This window comes from Heloderma suspectum, chromosome 6 (assembly GCF_057233095.1).
Source record: "Heloderma suspectum isolate Gila_16-S chromosome 6, 16-S_ref, whole genome shotgun sequence".
NCBI lineage: Eukaryota > Metazoa > Chordata > Lepidosauria > Squamata > Helodermatidae > Heloderma > Heloderma suspectum.
In genome coordinates, this window is record NC_139463.1 from 103,829,436 (window position 1) to 103,847,811 (window position 18,376).

Here is an 18,376-nt window from a genome sequence, read left to right on the forward strand (position 1 = left end):
AAGGGTCCATCTAGTCCAGCATTCTGTTCACACAGTGGCCAACCAGCTGCCCCAATGGGAAGCCCATAAGCAGGACGTGAGTGCAACAGCACCCTCCTGCCCATGTTCCCCAGCAACTGGAGTACACAGGCATATTGCCTCTGAGGGGTTCATCACACGGAACTTTTATCCTGCTGTTGAAATGACTCTCTCTTGGAAGTTTGCGAGCTCTTTACATGATGCTGTTAATGTCCAAGGCATCTCCTGCAATTTCCCCCAGCCTATCTCATGTTTTCCCCAAATGCAAAAAGTGTATTTTTCCCAGCCCCTGGAACAGGAGCTCCATGACCTCCCCATGAAATTCTCTAATAGCGGAAGAAACCGCTGTGTCTGCCTGCAGGGAGCATTTGTTTTCAGTTGTTGGGGGCACCATCAGGATGACAAAGGCATTTAGGATGGGAGCGGGGTTGCACGGAAGGAGACCCGAGCAGATTTGACAGGTGAGAGGGCAAGAATTGCCTGCTGATTGCAACTCCTGTCTCCACATTTCTCAGTTGGAGGGAGAAGAGGGTAAAATGCCTCCCTGCAATGAAGGGAGACACATCTGATCCCACACCCCACCAAGCTCAGAAGCAACGTCCTCTGTTGTTTCAGAACACCCCATTAAGTTAAGCGGGGCTTACTCCCAAGTAAGTGTGCCGAGGGTTGCAGACTTACAGGACAATCTTACATTTTATGTCTACTCAGAAGTAAGTCAGTGGTTTCCTGGGGGCTCTGAGAAAACAGTAGAGCAGAAGTTAAACTACGAAAACAAGACTCCCCCCCCCTTTGTACACATGCCAGGGAGGGAGGCACTCCCTTAGTTCAAACCAGGTGGCTGCCGTGTAGAGAAGCCTTTCCCAATCCCACAAAGAAACCAAAAGCAGGATGCTCAGGAAAGGATGTGGGTTTTTGTGGGTTTTTTGCTTAATGTAGAGACACCCTGATACTCACGGAGAATATATTAGCTAATCATCTGTATTAGCCAGCAGTCAGTTTAATAAAAGACGGTTTACCCAGCAGCCTGTCAGGGTGGAAACTGAGCCCACAGAACCCCAGAGTAGTTCTGATTCTGAGGAGGAACAGCAATCCGAGGGAGAGGAGCCAGCTCATCCCTTACAGGCACAGCAGCTGGCAGACATTCCTCCTGCCGGCATTCCTAAGATAGATAGTGACCCTGGCCGTGAATAAGTGTGGGAGGGGGGCTTGCTAGATGCTCGACGCAGACACAGAGAGTGACGAGCGATGGAGGGCGTGGAAAGGAGGCGTAGCGCCCGTTTGGCGCACAAGCAACAGTCGCGTCCCGTGGACCCAAGGGAAAGAGGGAGGATCTCTCCCTAGCCATAAGTTCAGGGTCTTCAAGTGATTCTCCTTCAAACGGGGACCAACTTCCTACTCAGAGCATAGGCTACTCTGCTGTTCCTTGCTTAGTCGCTGGTGATTAGCATCTGAAAGAGTAATTAAGTTGTAAAAGGATTAGAGCCTTGAAAAGAATCCTTTTGTCTGTGTCTTGAGCTGGCTATTGGAGTAGACTGAAAGAGGCCGCTAGGGCACTCCTGACACAACCACTACAAGTGGATCATTATCGACTTGCCCTCAGAACAGTGAGTGGCCAATCAGTGAACTTTATGGCTGAATGGGGATGTGAACCTGGGTCTCCCGCAATGTAAGAAGAGCCCTGCTGGATCAGAGGTCCATCCTGCTCCCCAGAGAAGCCAGCCAGATGGCCCACAGTGACTGCCCAACAGAACCCAATAATCTTTCTCTTGCACCACACTGGCACTTTTCATTTTCATTTTAACTCTCTCTCTCTCTCTCTCTCTCTCTCTCTCTCGCATCAGCTCCACATCGTTCACACTAAAAATGACATGAGCCCAGAGGAAGCAAAACAGGATCCAGAGGGATATGCTGTCGTGGTATTCTTCATAAAGGTGAGGAACAGAATGTGACGACTGGTGTCAGCTGATGGCAAGACTGGGGTTGTCAAAGGCTAGACCAGTTCAGGAGCCCCTGAACCCCCTGGGCTGGCCAGGGTCCTACCCTCCAAAGTGGGGCAGGGGGGATGATGACAGGAAGCTTTTGGAGATATTCCTATAACAAATGCCCCTTCCCTTCATTTCCCCATAGAAGTCCCACAAGGCTCCTACAGTCAGTGCATGGAAGACTCTAGCCAACCTTCTGGAAAGTATTCCAGAGAAAGGTGAGCCCCCACCCCACCCCATTCCCTATAAAATGAGCCACTTTTCTACCAGTCTCTTTACCTGAATTTCCACTTTTCCTCTCTGTCTCCAGGGGATGTTGTGAGTCTGAATGGGGAATTCTCCCTGGGGGGTTTATTGAGCATGGCAGATGTAAGCACCTATTACCGCTACCAGGGCTCTCTCACCACTCCCTACTGCAACGAAGCTGTGCTCTGGACTGTCTACCCTGAGCCCATCGAGGTGCATCACAAAGTGGTGAGTGGTGCACAGTGTCTACCTCTCTTCAGTTTTGACAAAGCTGGAGGAGAGAATCTGTGGGCTCTCCTAACGGACAATGGAGTCTGCTGGGGGCCAACCACCACAAGTCAAGGAGCTTGGGTTCTTGGGCTCTTTGGAAACAGACATGGATCACAGGGTTGCTGCCACTATCAAACAACCCCACATCCAGATGTGACGATGCCACCACCACAGTTAGATGGTGGCCCCCGAAGTCCCTTGCAAAGGCGCAAGGGCCATACTCTGTCAGGGTCCTTTGGGCGCCAGCCCCAAGCGATCAGGTTTCCTTGTCCAAGGGCAGCCAGCTCTTGGGCTGATTGGGCCAACTGCATACCGTCCAGGGGAGGAAAGGGTCAACCTCCAAAAGCAGGAAGGGAAAGCTGTGAAGGGCCGAAGGTGGAGTGTGTAACCCGGAGGTGTTGAACCTCTTCCACAGCCCAAGGGCTGAAATCTGTTTTGGAGAGGCTCTCTGGAGCCACATTCCAGTGGTGGGCGGGACCAAAGGCAAAAGGGGCAGGACCAAGATACCAGCCTATCTGAGCTTACATCTCCTATTACCAGTAACTAAGTCTTAGGAGAGGCTTTTATGATGGCCATGGGGAAGGGGGGACCCACCAAGCGGGACCAGGGGAAGGGAGCATGGCCTTCTGCGGAGCCCAGATTTGGCACCCAAGCCTGAGATTCTGCACCCCCGGTGTAGCCCAAGGCAGACAAGCAATTGAGTTCTGGAAGCAGCGAGGAAAGCTCTGAAGCAGCAGGGAGCACAATCGCAGGCAGCCAAGCTCTAAAGGGAGCAGGGGTCCTCTCACAGTAAGGCAGGCCATTCCAACTGGAAGGCCTCCCGTCTTCAGAGCTTGCCTTTATAGGACCTGGTGGAGCCTCACTGGTGTGTGGAGTCAGCTGACCAAGCTCTCGGTCCGATATCAGGGCAGTGCCTAGGGGTCACCCTGGAGAAATGCGCCTTCATCTGCAAGGCCCGCGTATCAGAGATAGCCACCCCAGGTCTGGCACAGGAGGCAGGATGCTAGAACCTGGCAGCTAGGAGCCCCGGTTCGAGGCTCTCCCCCTGTGCCCTCCCACAATCTCAGTTCAGTTGCTGCCCATTTTGCTTACGACCCGAGTGAGCCTCACCCTCCACAGACCGAGAGCAGAAAAATCCTCCGAGGGAGGTGCACAAGGAGGCCCTTGTGGGCCTCCCCTCCTGAGTAGTCTGGGGCCCTCCTGCAGGGGGTTTTCACTAGCATTAATTCTTGCCAGCAGCCACCAAAACTTCTCAGCCAGTATTCTGTCATACGTTTTAGGTGGTGTCTACCTTCACAGCTGTTCTGAGAGAGAAGGCAATGTTGAGTCCAGGCACTGAAGCCTGGCTTTAAACATTTAAGCCCCAGCCCTTTTGTTGCATGGACTTCCTGGTCTTCTTGAGTGCAAGCACTTTATCTCTTACAACTTTTTCCTCTCTCCTCCCTTCTACTTCTTCCTTTTTTTCGTCCAGTTGAAAAGATTCACCAACTCAATGTACTTTACCACCATAAAAGATAGGCGAATGCAGAAGAATTACCGTCCCCTGCAACCACTGAACAATCGAGAGGTCCTTCGCTTCACGGAAAATGAATCTCCATGTCATCTGGACCACTGCTGTTCCCCAAAGAATTTTTAAGCCAGCAAGGATGTGTGCACACAAATGCATTGTGGGTACAAAATGGCAGCCGATTCCCTCTGCTTGGATGTTCTAAGCTAATGATCAAGTCCCCTCCTTCCTTACCTAAGAATAAAAAATTTCTATCTGCTTCTTGTGGAGAGAGTTCCATTGGTCCCATGGAAGATTTGCTCCAGCAGCAAGAGAGTCTTGTCCTTTTTTGGTGCTGGCAGATAATGCTATTCCCCCCTCCCCCATTAAAACATTAAAATACCACCACATATACAGACTGGGCTGCTTTTATCTGAAGACTTTATGCAGGCTATACATTCAGTAGATACAAACTCATGGGATTTTGCAAACGAGCAATTATACTTCATGCTTTGCAGGAATTGAACCCAGGAAGTTTTGAGAAGCTGCCCATAATTTGTCCCTCTGATTCCCTCACACAAAATGGAGTAGTTCCTGAATCCCATGAGTATTAAGGAAGGAAGATAATTCTTTTCTCTTTCCTTTTTATCTGCAATGCCAGTGCTAAAACCATTTACACACAAACAGTTGCTGCAAGTTAACATACATGAATTTTGAACGGTTGCTTCAGTTTAACATATATGATTGCATCAAAGTCTGGTCTCGTCTTCCTAGGTTGCCTCTATCCACCACAGAGTGGGGGATTACCTAAGGTCTAGAGAACACAGCAGCAGAAGATATTGGGATAGCCTTACAGGACTTCCCTGAACATGATTCTCCTTGTGTGGAAAATATGCGGGGATGTATTCCTGTACAATAAATCACTGTGGTGCACTGATTAAATTGGGGCCTTACCCAACCTGGTGCCCTCCAGATTGGACTGCAATGCCCATTATTCCCAGCCACCATGATGGCTATGCTGCCTGGGAAATGTGGGAACTAGTCCCATGTCTAGAGGGTACCGGGTTAGGTAAGGCTGGGTTAAAGAGTTGGAGTAGGACTGTGGAGATTCAAATCCCCCTCAGCCATGAATCTTACTGGATGAATTTGGACAAGTCACTACCTCTCAATCTAACCTCCTTACAAGGATTGTTGTGAGGATACAATGGTGGTGGGCAGGGGAGAGAGCCATGTATACCACCTGGAGCTCCTTGGAGAAAGGGCAGAGATAAAAATGTAATAGCTAAATACATTATTGATGTGTGAACCACACCTTGATAGAAACACTTAACACTGCTTGCTTCACACACACACACACACACACACACACACACACACCTTAATTTAATTGCCACACACATTCATCCTTTGAGAGCCATACTAGACATGACATTTGTAGTTTGCCCTTGCATAGTTGTTTTTAAAAACAATATAAATAGCCCATATATGGGGGTGGGCATTGAGGTGAACTGGGACTGTGGCATGGAGTGGGGAGGGGGTCTTTGACCCTTTGCCTGTGTTGCAGTCTCTATCGAACTCCTCCCCCATATCTGTTCATTACACACACACACACACACACACACTACACAAGGGCAAAGTATATGACAAATGTCATGTCTAGTTTGGCCCTAAGTCACAGCTTATTCATTAGTCCTTGTCAAAACTATTTTCACATTTGAAGTCCCCAAGGAGGAATTGGTAAGTAACATTCCTGGCCTCCCCACGCCTTAAACTTTCCACTTTCAAGGGCTTTCAAAAAAGTTTTTTTTCCATCATTCAGGAGTGCTTAATAAATTAGAGACCTTTGTAATGGAGGATTATAGAAATCCTTTCCACTATTAAAGAATTAAGTCTTAAAATAACATGAAAGAACAACCTGATACTAGTATCAAGAGGGAAGGTAAGGGTGGTTTGCCCCAGTTTTTCAGCTGAGGAGAAATCTTGACACGCCAACCTCTGGTCACACTGTTGATCTGTAGCATGACAGGAAGAGATCTAACAGCTGGATCACACATACATGCAGATCACTCTTCACTTGGTGCCTCCAGAGCAATGGGATATGTGAACTGGCTCTATTGAAAAAAGTGTTGCATTCAAAGTAAGCACAGGGTACTATGACATTTTTATATGAGTTTACAGACACATATGTAAATGAGCCACCCAAAGTCACCACTCAATGTTCATATTTGTATGAACAAGCCCTAAGAGTTCAGCTACAAGTAGAGCTGAAACTAATTTCGACAGTTTTTTAAAAAAATCATGGGGAGAGCAATCCTCCGGCCGCTAGACAGTGTCTAGATGGCTATAGGATTTTTTGGTTCCCAGAAACCACGCTCCCCTCCCCCTTTCCCGCCGCCTCGGAGGCAGAGTGGTTTTCCCCGTCTCTGTACTTGTGACCACAATGTGAAGTGGGCGAAAAGAAAGCATTCCCAGGATGGGGAGGAGACCGCGGAAGCATCATTACGAAGCTTCCCATGCGCCGTCTGGCCTCCCCCCCCCCGCTTCAACATCCCCAGCTAGACAGCCAAAATCAGCTGTCTAGCTGCAAATGGATGGTGGCTGGAGCACAGAGGAGAGGATCCCTCTGTGCTCCACCCGCCCTGCATCGGATAGTGGGCTGCTTCTGAGTTCGGAGGCGGCTGACTATCCCAATAGGATTGCGTCTTGAAAGGTTGTACAGAGAAATGTGAACCTCCAAATCCACATTGAAATCTATATTTGGAATGGTCTTTTTTCTGGGTGTTGTGTGGATCTTAGGTTTTCGTTTATGATATATTGAAAAGTGTGCATCAGTGCTCAAATTCTGGTGCCGGGTGTATTAGTTCTAAGTCCAAACATTGATTTGGTCAACTCAAATATATAGAGAGGTTGGTGTAAAGCAAAGCAACAAGGAGGCTCTGGATCCACTGCAGGTGCAGCCAGTCTTAAGAAAAATTAAATACGAAAGATAGACGAACAACAGAGTAATTTTATAATACATGGAGGGAGCAATCCTATGACCGCTAGACAGTGGCTAGACGGCCATAGGATATGTTGTTTTCCGGGAACTGACCTTGGAGCCTGCGCTCCGAGGTCGGTTCCTGGAAAACTGACCTCCCCCCAATTCCGTGCTGCCTCAGAGGCAGCGTGGAAAAGCCCCATCTTCCGCACTCACAAGAGAAGCGCAGAGCAGCTGAAAAGGGGTGTGGCTGGGGGCGTTCCAGGGCAGGGAGAGCGGAACTGCATGTACGACATCCTACGTGCCATACAGCAGCCTCCTCTCCCGCTCGGCCCTCCCGCAGCTAGACAGCTGCAATCGGCTGTCTAGCAGAAAAGGCAGGGCAGGAGAAGCATGGAGGGAATGATCCCCCCTGTGCTTCTCCTGCCTTGCTTTGGATAGGCGGTCAGCCTCCGAACTTGGAGGCCGACGCCTATCTAGATAGGATTGCGCCCTTAGTGTTAAAAGTTTCAGCTTTCGCCCTCATCAGTAGTTGTAATATCAAATGGATATCAAGACTGGCCACTTTTAGCACTAAATATATTATGAAATTACTCTGTTGTTACTCTACCTTTCATTTGGCAGAAGCCAAAATGTTTAGCTTAAAATATATTTTTTAATACTCTTGTTAGTCTATCTTTCTTATACATTTTACCTTAAGACTGGCTGCATCCACAGTGCATCCAGAACCTCCTTTTTGCTTTGCTGTTGTGCTGCTTTACACCAACCTCTCTCTCTCTCTCTCTCTCTCTCTCTCTCATGCATACTATATATTAATAAGATTTGAGATACCAAAAACTAGCTAGTTTTGAATGGAAAGTTTCATTTCAGCTCTAGCTATAATAGACTGAACAGCACCCCTTCTCCCACACTGGCCATAGAAGTACCGGCTCCCTCGTCTCTCTGCTCCTGTCCTTACTGGAATGTGCACCTCCCACCCTTTTAGTGCCATTTGCCAGTACCTTTCCTACTTGGGTGCCCTGGTTGAGAGGTAGATGCAAGTGAAATGGGGTTTCTGGGGAACAGGAAGGATTGTGGCCCAGCTCTGACCTCTCAGGAGATGCTAGCAACTCCCCCTCCATGTGGTTCCCACCATCTCCGGCCTTTATACAGGTAAGAAGGGCATCAGGGCAGTGATGAAAAGGAAGAGGAGGAACGCTGCTGCTGGCGGAGAGAGTGGGGAGGCAGCAGAACGATGATCTCTCAAAGAAGCAGATGCTTCCACTTTCCGGTTCCCGATCATCTGCAGGGGGCGGAAGTTGTTCTCCAGTCGTGGCCCACTGGAAGAATCTGTAGAATGCAGTTCAGATGTGAACGCTGCGACCTATAAGGGGAGAGAGAAGGACATCAGGCTGGGGAAGGTGGCAAAGGAGATACTGCTGAGCTGGGCTGCAAGGGCTGTGACATCATTGAGATCTACCCCATAAAAACCAGGACGCAGCAAGCTAGGATATCAATGTACCCGTTTTAACAGACTGGCGAGATCAACTTGATGGGACAAATACACAATTGTTACAGCACACCGTTGAAACAGCCTCAGCCTCTCTGATCACAGAGCTGCTTTTTTTTCTCAACACTGCCTTCTTTAGCAAAGTCTCCCCTGTGCTGGCATTAACCGCTCAATCACTGCCATTTGGCCCACTTCTGTCTCAGCCCCCAACCACCAACTGTACAGCCCTGACTTCTCTCACCCATCTAATGCTAACCCTCTGCCTCCAGCAATCACATCTTTATTTTGTACCCAAAAAATTAGACAGGGTTATGTGTGTTTTGCAATTCTGCACAAGCACATAAAAAGCTTATAATGTGGTACTGGCTGCAGAATTTTGGTCCTTGAAAAATCATAGCTTACATTTCTTTCTTTCTCTCTTTCAAAGCAAGTGTCTAGCGCTCATAAAGACATGGTTGAAAGCAGACAGGTATATTTCCTGGGGGAACCTCAGAAGCCAGATAAGTTAAATGCGGGGCAAAGTAAACATGATGCAGGAGACACATAAAAGTGGTTCCTGATGTGTGTGCGCCACTTCAATGCAGCTCTGGGGACTCTGGATTTGATCAGAACAGTGGGAGGGAGGGCAGGCTTAACCCTTTCTCTATAGGTTCTTTGCCTGTCAGAAATCACCTTCCCCCTGCTGTTTGACGCACCACAGGAAAAAAAAATCTATGTACTAAGTATGTCTTCTCAGTGGGTAGGAAAGACACTGGGGAGGGGGGATTTTATATGAAAAACAACCCACAGGAAAAGGATTAAGAACCCACCCTTCCTGGAGCTGTGATGAAAGTCAGACCCCCCTGCCCCGCCCCATCCCTGTCTTGCCAGTGCCTCCTGAATAATGCGTAGAAAGGTTTTGTAAGATGTGCTCCATCTGCATAATTCATACAGGTTGCCACATTCAGTTTTTCTTGTCTTTTTAGGTTTCTTGCAGAGGACACATGCAGCCCCTATTTATTTTTAATTTTAAAAATTGATCTCCCCTCTCCAACCAAGATTCTCAAAAGCAGCTTGTGATAATAACAGAATGTAAAAACATTAACAATGGACGATTAAAAAAAAGAAAAAACACGCAACAACTTTAGATCACCGGACATGAGGCCATATTTAAAGACAAATTTCTCAGCAAGCTGTATTCCGAATACCTGGCCAAAAGGAGGTTTTAGCAGCTCTCCCAAAAGAGCCAAACGGAGCAGATGATCTGGTGTAGCTCCTTGTGGGGTGGGGGCAGGGAAAGAAGAGTTAAACAAACCAGGGGCCAACACCCCAAAGCCCTATTTCTAATAGAAGCCCATTTTAACTTGAGCAGTGGTGACACACCAAGAAGGCGCTCTTCTCTTGATCACAATTCTACGGTGAGAGAGTATGGGAGAAAGGCCCTCCTGTCTGCTGCTGCTTTCCAGCTGGACCTTCCAGCTCAGATTGCTACACTCACCACTTTGGGTGGCACCAGAATGGGATCAGAAAAGACGGTCCAGATTACGACCTCATTACACTTGGGGGTGGTGAGGGACCCGGGGTAGCGGTAATAGCGGGAAAGGTCTGTGTTGCCCAGCAAGTCCAGAAGAGAGATGGTGCTGTCGAGATGCGTGTCTTTGCCTGAAGAGGAGGAAAGTTGGTTATGCTTATGCTCCAAATTTAAATCAGTTTCGAGCCAGTTTGAGTGATTATTTTGCAGAAAAAATGAGAGCCAATTTGAGGGCCGATATAGTGTAGGCGTCCCCAACCTTTTTGGACCTGTGGGCACACTTGAGAATTTGAGAAGCCACTGTTGACACCAGCACAAAATGGCTCCCATGGAAGATGTGGCTAGTCACATAATGGCTGCCATGGGAGACTGGCTAATCAAAAGTGAGTGAAGAGGTGGTGCTGGAGGAAGAGAAACAGCGAGGCTGGGAGGGAGGGGGAAAATGCAAGGCAAATTTGTAGAGGGGAGGGAAAGAGCAAGGCTAGAGGCTAGAAAGGGAGAGAAAGAAGACTTCTCTAACATTTTTCAAGATTTGTAGTAAAAATATTTTTTTTTGAAGGGGGCAGGGCATGGAGAGCTGTGTGAGTGCCATTGGAGGTGCCTGTGGGTGCCACGTTGGGGACATCTGGTATAGTGGTTAGAGTGCCAGTCTAGGACTGAGGTAACTTGGTTTCAAATTCCCACTCAGTCATGAAGCTCACTGAGTGACCTTAGGCCAGTTACTGTCTCAGCCTAACATACCTCACAGGGTCATTGTGAGGATACAAGAGGGCTGGGAGAAACATGTATGCCAGTTTGAGCTCCCTGAAGGAAAGGCAGGATATAATTTTTATAAATGTAACAAATAAACAGATGAATAAATAACAATGGCTCCCAACCAAGGGACACTCAATTTTGTAGTTCTGTGTAAGTAATTTATTACAAAGAAATCCAAGGACACTCATGAAAAGGCAATTCCCAGGTTCATCAGGGAAGCAGTTGGAATGATCACACCATTTTCAAAGTAGTTAAAGTGTGTAGCAGAGAAGCAGGATAATGTTCCAACTCATTGTGGCAGCCATTAGGGATTCTGAGGTGTGGGAGAAGTTGTCCTTCCTGGCTTCTCTGACAGTCTCACCTTTTTCAGAGACTTTCTTGAAGTTCTTTGTGAGTGATTCCCACGCTTCAGCTGTCTCGCCTGTAGCCATCTCAGAGCCCTGTGGTACAGAGGGAGTGGTAAAATGAAGCATAGAAGGAACGTGTGATGAAAGAACCCAGGAGTCCTAGCGTATCCAGCATGTCCTGCTTTAACCAGCTATGCTTCTCCATTTCTCCAGGGTAAGGTTAAAAAGAACAGACCCGGGAAGGTGCTCATCACTGGTGATGTCACAGGCACTATTCAATAGACTTTTGGAATCACAATGGAAGTACTAGTTGGAGGGCTTGGGGGAAGGGGCTGAAATTGTTTTTTCCCAGTGAAGAATATTGTCATTTGAATCCTGGGAAAATGCAATACCCCCTCGACAGAAGTGCTTCTTAAGAAAAGATATCATACTTCTACCGTGCAGAATAAGCGAGGAGGAGCTGAGGAACCTTATGATGAAGGTGAAAGAAGAAAGTGCAAAAGCTGGGTTGCAGTTCAATCTCAACCCCCCCCCCAAGATTATGGCAACCAGCTTGATTGATAACTGGCAAATAGAGGGAGAAAACGTGGAGGCAGTGACAGACTTTGTCTTTCTAGGCGCAAAGATTACTGCAGACGCTGACCGCAGCCAGGAAATCAGAAGACATTTACTTCTTGGGAGGACAGCAATGACAAATCTTGATAAAATAGTGAAGAGCAGAGACATCACACTGACAACAAAGGTCCGCATAGTTAAAGCAATGGTATTCCCCGTAGTAACCTATGGCTGCAAGAGCTGGACCATAAGGAAGGCTGAGCGAAGGAAGATAGATGCTTTTGAACTGTGGTGTTGGAGGAAAATTGTGAGAGTGCCTTGGACTGCAAGAAGATCAAACCAGTCCATGCTCCAGGAAATAAAACCAGACTGCTCACTTGAGGGAATGATCTTAAAGGCAAAACTGAAGTACTTTGGCCACATAATGAGAAGACAGGATACCCTGGAGAAGATGCTGATGCTAGGGAAAGTGGAAGTCAAAAGGAAGAGGGTCCGACCAAGGGCAAGATGGATGGATGATATTCTGGAGGTGACGGACTCGACCTTGGGGGAGCTGGGGGTGGCGACGGCCGACAGGAAGCTCTGGCGTGGGCTGGTCCATGAAGTCATGAAGAATCAGAAGCGACTGAACGAATAAACAACAACAATCTATTGTGTATAATAATCTACCAGTAAAAGAAAATGAGTTTCCATTATCTCTTTCACAGTACATGCCAGTCTTAAATCAGTTTAACAGCCATGCCCTCTTTCCAGGAAATTCTGGGAATTGCAGTTCAGAATTAGGTATTAAACCACAATACCCAGAGAAGACGTAACAATAAAAGTGCTATAAAATGGAAAGAAGCTTGGCTTCCCCATCCCTTTGTCCTCATCCCTCACCTCAAGGAAGAATCCCAGCACAGCAATGCCTTCTGGGTCCTTCAAAACATCGGGATTGCTCATGTTGCTTTTGGTATGCACAATGTGTAACTGAGGGGAGAAAAAAATGAGTTTAATTTGGAATATATTTCTACTGAGCAGCCTTGCCCTTTTTAGAGGAAACTTAGGGCACATACTTATAGACTATCGTACATTAAAGCCATTACATGCTGGAAATCTGTCATGCCTTCCCGCTCCACTTTCTTTAGACTTGGCTGTTTATTTATTTGATTTCTTCCTCGCCTTTCTACCAAGAAAAATGGCACTCAAGGTGCCTTACAATCATAAATAAGATTAAAACGACAGTAAAACAAATGTATTAAAACACTATTAAAAACCCAACTATTGCAGAATAAAAACATCATCAAACCTAACAGACCCGCTTACATGCCAAGGGCCTGCTTGAATAAAACGGTCTTTGCCGGCTGGCAGAAGGAGAGCAGAGAGGAAGCTAACCTAGCCCACCTCAGCAGGGAATTCCACAGCCTTGGAGCAGCCACCAAGAAGTAGGGATGTCTGTCATGGGAAAATCTGTCTGTTTGGGGGCTTGCCGGGTCCCCGTGAAGGCTCCAGCTCGGCTCGTATTTGCAAGCTGAGCCACAGGTTAGTTCCCAAAACCCGGGAACTCTATCAGGCTTTTTTTAATTTGCGCAAATCACAACCATAAGTAGTGGAATTCAGCTCTCTTGGCCTCCCAATGCGGGAACCCCAAGTAGCTGAAATGAGAAATGTATCCTCACCTCCATGGAGTATCGTTTGTTATCTATACAGTGCTCAGATCCTGGCATGGAATCACCATCTCCCCAGTGGAAGTGGAAGGATCTGGCTGCATAGGGTGCTGGAAGACCATGGCCACTGAGGTGGAGTCCATCTCCCAGTTCGATATCAACTGAAGACGAATAGAATGTTTCTATTAATTCTAAAAACTCTGGAATTCCCTGCCAAAAACCCTCTGCTGCTTATGCAACCACTAAGCACTGTGACTGGAATCACTTATGCAAGCCCATTTGAAAATATATCCCTGATCTGCGTAACTCCTGAGCCATTCTCATCTGATCTGACATGCATTGAGTCAGTTAGCCATATGTTGGCTCATATAACTGGGAAAGTAGAAACAGTGTAAAAGGTTGCAGATTTTACACACACACACACACACACACACTTTATATTCTGGAAATGTTTAAAGGACTGTAGACTTTAGGAATAATTGTGAGAACATTCTGGTGGGTGCTCTTCAGTGGTGGCTCCAGAAAAAAAGATATTGTGTGGCATATGCAACTCTGTCCTCCAATACTTCACCACCACACACACACACTGTGGTAGCCACCTAACCAGTGGAGATTGATGGCTCCGATGTCAGTGGGGCAGTGAATCTGCTCCAGGTTTCAGTCAGAACTCACACCTTAAATAGCTCCTTTAGAGTTCTGACTGGTTCTGAGCCAATTCACTGCCCCACAGGCATCGGGGTCACCAGCCTCCACTGAACCTCACTCTACCTAACGGCGGGGGTGCTAAGCAAGCAAATTTGTCCCTGGTTCACACATCTCTCCTCGAAAGAAAAACCGATTAACATTTTGTCGTGGGTCCTCCAGTTGTGTGAGTTCAAGAGTGAAGTGTGACTATCAGAAGTCTAGAAACACTGGACTGTATGAACGACTCCTGTAAACGCACACTGGAGGGATGGGAGAAGTCCGCCTGTTACAGTCTTGCTATGCTAACAGCAATCGCTGCATGGGTGCCAGGGTCCGGGTAGGTTTTCAAACCCTTTCAGCGTGAGTTTCACTGAGTATTACACAGGGTTAACAACAGGCAAACTGTGTATTAGAGGGACAATGAAAACAAATTTATAGTAAACTGGCTGTCTGGGATGAACATAGTTAGAACTAGCAGTCTCATAAACTCATTCCCACACAGCCTGAACTTCTCTGCCCCCTCCCCTCTCCCCTCAGCCTCTTCCAACTGCCAATTGACAAAATCTCCAGTTGCCATGTCATGCTCCCTTCAAGTTGCCACTCCTGTTTAACTTATTTTTCCACACCCATCAGCCTTCCCCACACCCTGGCGCCCTCCAGATGTGTTGGACTGTAACTCCCATCATTCCCAGCCAGCATGGCCATTGGAGTTATGGGAGTTGTAATCCAACACTTCTGGAGGTCACCAGGTTTGAGAAGGCTGCCAGATTCAAAGCCATCTCTTTCCACCTCTCCTCCAAGCACAAACCCGAAACGTGCTTCATTATTACATACCTTTTTGCTAAGAACATGTCACAACAGGGAGAAATGAAGAGCTATAAAGGGTATGAAAAGCTTGAACTTCACCTACCAGGCACTGCCTTCTTGCAGTGTTGTGAATGTGTTTTCAGGCTCTTCTCCCTCTGCTACCTTAAGGACTAGAAGCAATTTGTTTTAAGAATGAAATGATTGTGTAGGTACCTGTTTTCCCGCTGTTCTTAATTTCCAGCAGTTTTTTGCTGTCATCATAGCCGGTTAGAGTGATGGCACCCAATCTGGGGTTGTGGATGGCTTTCCCAGATTGGATATTGATGGGGGACTGTCTCTTGCCATTGCAATATGCGTGGGTTGACCATGTGCTAGGGCCTTGCCAGAGGAGGAGGAGGAGCCAAGAACAAAAGGCATGGTAATTAGACATGGGGCACCGGATGAAATAATTTTTAAAAGGGGTGCGAGGCCGCTGGCCTGAAAGCTATAGCCTCTGTTATGTAGCCCCCCACCCCACCCTCCAGCCCGAGTTCTGTGTGAGTAGTGGAAATTTAGTGCTGAGAAAAGTGCGCTCTGCTCATGTTCAGAGGCACATTTCATCCATTGCAAAGTAGAGCCATATAGTTTTGGTCTGAGGAGCCATGGCTCAGAACAAGACTCACTTGGAAACGATGGGGTAAAAAGAAGGGTTGCTATTTTTCTTACCACATTCTGGTTTATCGTAGCACCAGGTGCCTATAAAGGAAAGAAGCAGACATGGTAAGTTTAGGAAGAGAAGCCAAATCCATGGAATGTGGGGGGGGGATTCCACCACTGAGGAATTCTCCCATGCCAAAGAAGAGACGTTTCATATGGGGTGGGAGATGCAGTGGCATATTACCTTCATCGCTGGCACTGTATCCCCTTGAAAGCAAAAGGACCAAAGCGAGGGCCCCTGGTACCCAAACAGCGGCCATCGTGTGCTGTGCCCGCTATGGAGAAAGGTGCAGGAAAACAGATTAAAGGAGGTCAGTTTAATTGATAGATTAGTGGCACACTTCTAAGTTTATTTTAGATTATTTCCCCTGGCAACTATGAGGTCTAGAAACCTGCTTTCTTTCTTAAAAAAAAAAAAATCAGTTTGATGTTATTTGGATTTCTTGGCTGTCCAGAAGGTAGGTGGAGTTACATGAATGTGGGTTCATGGTGGGGGGTGGGTGGGGGTGGGGGTTGCTCAGCAACACATAATAGCAGAGCACGCATATAAATAAAACAAAATGAAATGAGTGGAGGTTGGTGGTTCCAATGTCAGCGGGGGTGTGAGTGTGTGAATCCACTGTGGGTTTCAGTCAGAACCAGTCAAAGCTCTTAAGGAGCTACGGATAGTTCCCTTAGAGTCCTGACTGGTTCTGACTGAAACCCGCAGTGGATTCACTGCTCCACTGACATCCGAGCCACCAGCCTCCACTGAATGAAACACATAATGCTCAAAATCTCATGCCCTAAAGTTTCACTCTGGCCGCCAAAAGTCAGCCCAGGCAGACAGGTTTGTTATGGCTTGCAGAAGAGACTCAGACTTCAGCCAGTCTTGGAGAGGAGGGCGGGCGCAGGGGAGAAGGGAGTCCTGTAGCCTGTAGTGCCACCAGGGCAGGAATGCAGAGCAGACGCCCAGGGCCCCTCACAGAATTAGCAGGAGGAGCCCCAAATTCAGTAGGGCTGGCTTACCACATTTCAAAGTAAGTAAAGTAATTAAGTCCCGAGTCTAAAGTTACCAGCTCACAGCTCTGGGGAAGCTGCCAGTAACACCTTTCTGTGTGCCCAGGGTTTGAAAAAATGGGTACACTGATGGTATAAAAAGTGTGTTCTGTTCGATCAACCCATGGTTGTGTGAGAGAGGAGAGGGGGCTTCCTTCTGGCAAACAAGGTCAAAGCAGTGTAATAAGGATGGCTTTAAATGTTAAAATTTTCCTACTCAGGAGAACATGTGAAAGTTCCATGTAGATCATGATGTGTAAATAATCGCACACGCATCTTCCCACCCCCCAACACATGCACCGCATGTATGCAAGCAGGGGAGCTGTGACAGGCTGCAGCATCACAGCATGTGCACCTCTAGAGTGGAAGAGGCACACGTGTGATTGTCACATGTGGCAATCTACACGCAGCCGTCATGCCTATTCCAACCCAGAATTAACTCTTATATAAGAAAGTCACCAGACATTTATGGTGGCCCCAATATGAGTTGAAATCTGTTTAAAATGCCAGGGATATGCCCTAGAACATGAGAAATAATAATAATAACTATTATTATTTTATTATTATTACATGAACAATAACAACAGCAATAATAACAATAACAACTTGTGGAACTCACTGCCACAAGATCTGGTGATGGCCACCAGCATTCATGAGCTTAAAAACCAATTTGACAAATGTAGCTGCTCACCATGATAGCTAAATAGAGCCTCCATTTTCAAAGGCAGTGTACCTCTGAACACTAAATGTTGGGAATGAATAACAGGGAAAGACCATCATCTCCGTGCTCTGCTTTTGTACATGGTTGGCTGACGTCGAAAAAAGAATGTGAATAAGAATACAAGACTAGACAGGCCCTTGGAGCAATCCAGCAGAATATGTATGTTCTTTGCAAAGGGTAGTGTGCCTCTGAGCACATGCAAAGTGCGTTCCTTTTATCCCCGAAAATAGCCGCAGCACACTCCCCATTTACATTTGCGATCGGGATGTAGTGCTTCCCCACAAGGAGGGTTATAAAAAATGAATGATGACTGCAAAATAAATAAATCCTCTTTGCTGACTTCCACCCTCTATGTCCCAGCCAGCTTCTTCCTACCCTAGGTCTTGGCTGATGCCCCTACAGGCAACACCTGAGACCTCCAGTTCTGCCAGTAAGTCCCCCTCTTTTAATCACCCAGCCCCAGGGAGACTCACTCACCTGCTAAGCGTGTCTCTCTCTCCGTCCTGCTGGACAAGGTGACACTGATGATGGCAAGAAAGCATCCTGGCTTTTATTTTTATATATATATATATATATATATATATATATATATATATATATATATATGCATTAAGGTCACGCCCTAGTCTGCTACTGGGGCGGGTGGAATTACCCAGAAAGGGAGGGTAGATTACAAGGAAGGAGGGGAAAGCAGAGGAAGACACAAGTAGGCAGGCAAAATAAGGCTAAAGGGCCAGGCCCCAGACAAATCCAGAGGCTTACCCCCTGCTCCAAGCCCTGGGGACAGAAGCGAGTCATGTACCAGTGCGATGTGAGCAAGTGAGTTAAGTTACACAATTAGGAAATGATTCTCAGCAGGATCCAACCTTTCAACATAAGGAAGAACACGTTCACATTTCTCTGAGGCAGCCCCTTTCAGAAGAAAGATCTAACCACTAACTGCCACTCCCTTCTGGGATATAAAGTCCCAACTCCTCCACATTGCTGCCTTGCCTTTCAAAGGATGAAGGAACTGCCTGGCATCCAACCTTCTCCGCTTCTGCATCTTGATAATCTAAACCCCACAAGTATGGGTTCCTTCCTTCCCACCAGCAACTCGAGTTGCCAACTTTTTCCTCTGTTAGGGCTGCTGTGCCTCTCTGTGTGTG

The 18,376-nt window shown here is 47.2% G+C and overlaps 2 protein-coding genes across 4 annotated transcripts in view; one reads left to right on the plus strand and one right to left on the minus strand.

Annotated features, from left to right (window-relative positions):
- Positions 1–4,411, plus strand: part of LOC146342224 (carbonic anhydrase 4-like) — a 41,776-nt gene extending 37,365 nt beyond the window's left edge. For all 3 annotated transcript variants that reach the window (XM_084805943.1, XM_084805945.1, XM_084805944.1), the window contains exons 6-9: positions 1,860–1,949; positions 2,146–2,218; positions 2,311–2,474; positions 3,988–4,411. In XM_084805943.1, the coding sequence (XP_084662069.1) occupies positions 1,860–1,949; positions 2,146–2,218; positions 2,311–2,474; positions 3,988–4,152 (492 nt within the window). In that variant the 3' untranslated portion in view covers positions 4,153–4,411. The remainder of the gene's footprint in view (positions 1–1,859; positions 1,950–2,145; positions 2,219–2,310; positions 2,475–3,987) is intronic.
- A 10-nt stretch (positions 4,412–4,421) lies between these two features.
- On the minus strand, positions 4,422–17,760 carry LOC146342225 (carbonic anhydrase 4-like). Its single transcript, XM_084805942.1, has 10 exons — positions 17,706–17,760; positions 15,654–15,744; positions 15,479–15,508; positions 14,987–15,151; positions 13,295–13,443; positions 12,516–12,605; positions 11,096–11,174; positions 9,946–10,109; positions 8,069–8,342; positions 4,422–6,113 (listed from the first exon to the last, which is right to left on the minus strand). The coding sequence occupies exons 2-9, from the start codon at positions 15,727–15,729 to the stop codon at positions 8,124–8,126; spliced, it is 972 nt and encodes a 323-aa protein (XP_084662068.1). The 5' UTR covers positions 15,730–15,744; positions 17,706–17,760; the 3' UTR covers positions 4,422–6,113; positions 8,069–8,123.
- Between the last annotated feature and the right edge of the window lie 616 nt (positions 17,761–18,376).

Bases quoted from the DNA above. Each gene is read 5' to 3' on its own strand.
- LOC146342225 (XM_084805942.1), bottom strand. From the start codon at position 15,729: ATGGCCGCTGTTTGGGTACCAGGGGCCCTCGCTTTGGTCCTTTTGCTT. The intron at 12,606-13,294 runs GTGAGGATACAT...TTCTCCCCTCAG, and splicing joins ACAAACGATACTCCATGGAG to TTACACATTGTGCATACCAA. The intron at 10,110-11,095 runs GTGAGACTGTCA...CCTCCTCTTCAG, and splicing joins CAAGAAAGTCTCTGAAAAAG to GCAAAGACACGCATCTCGAC.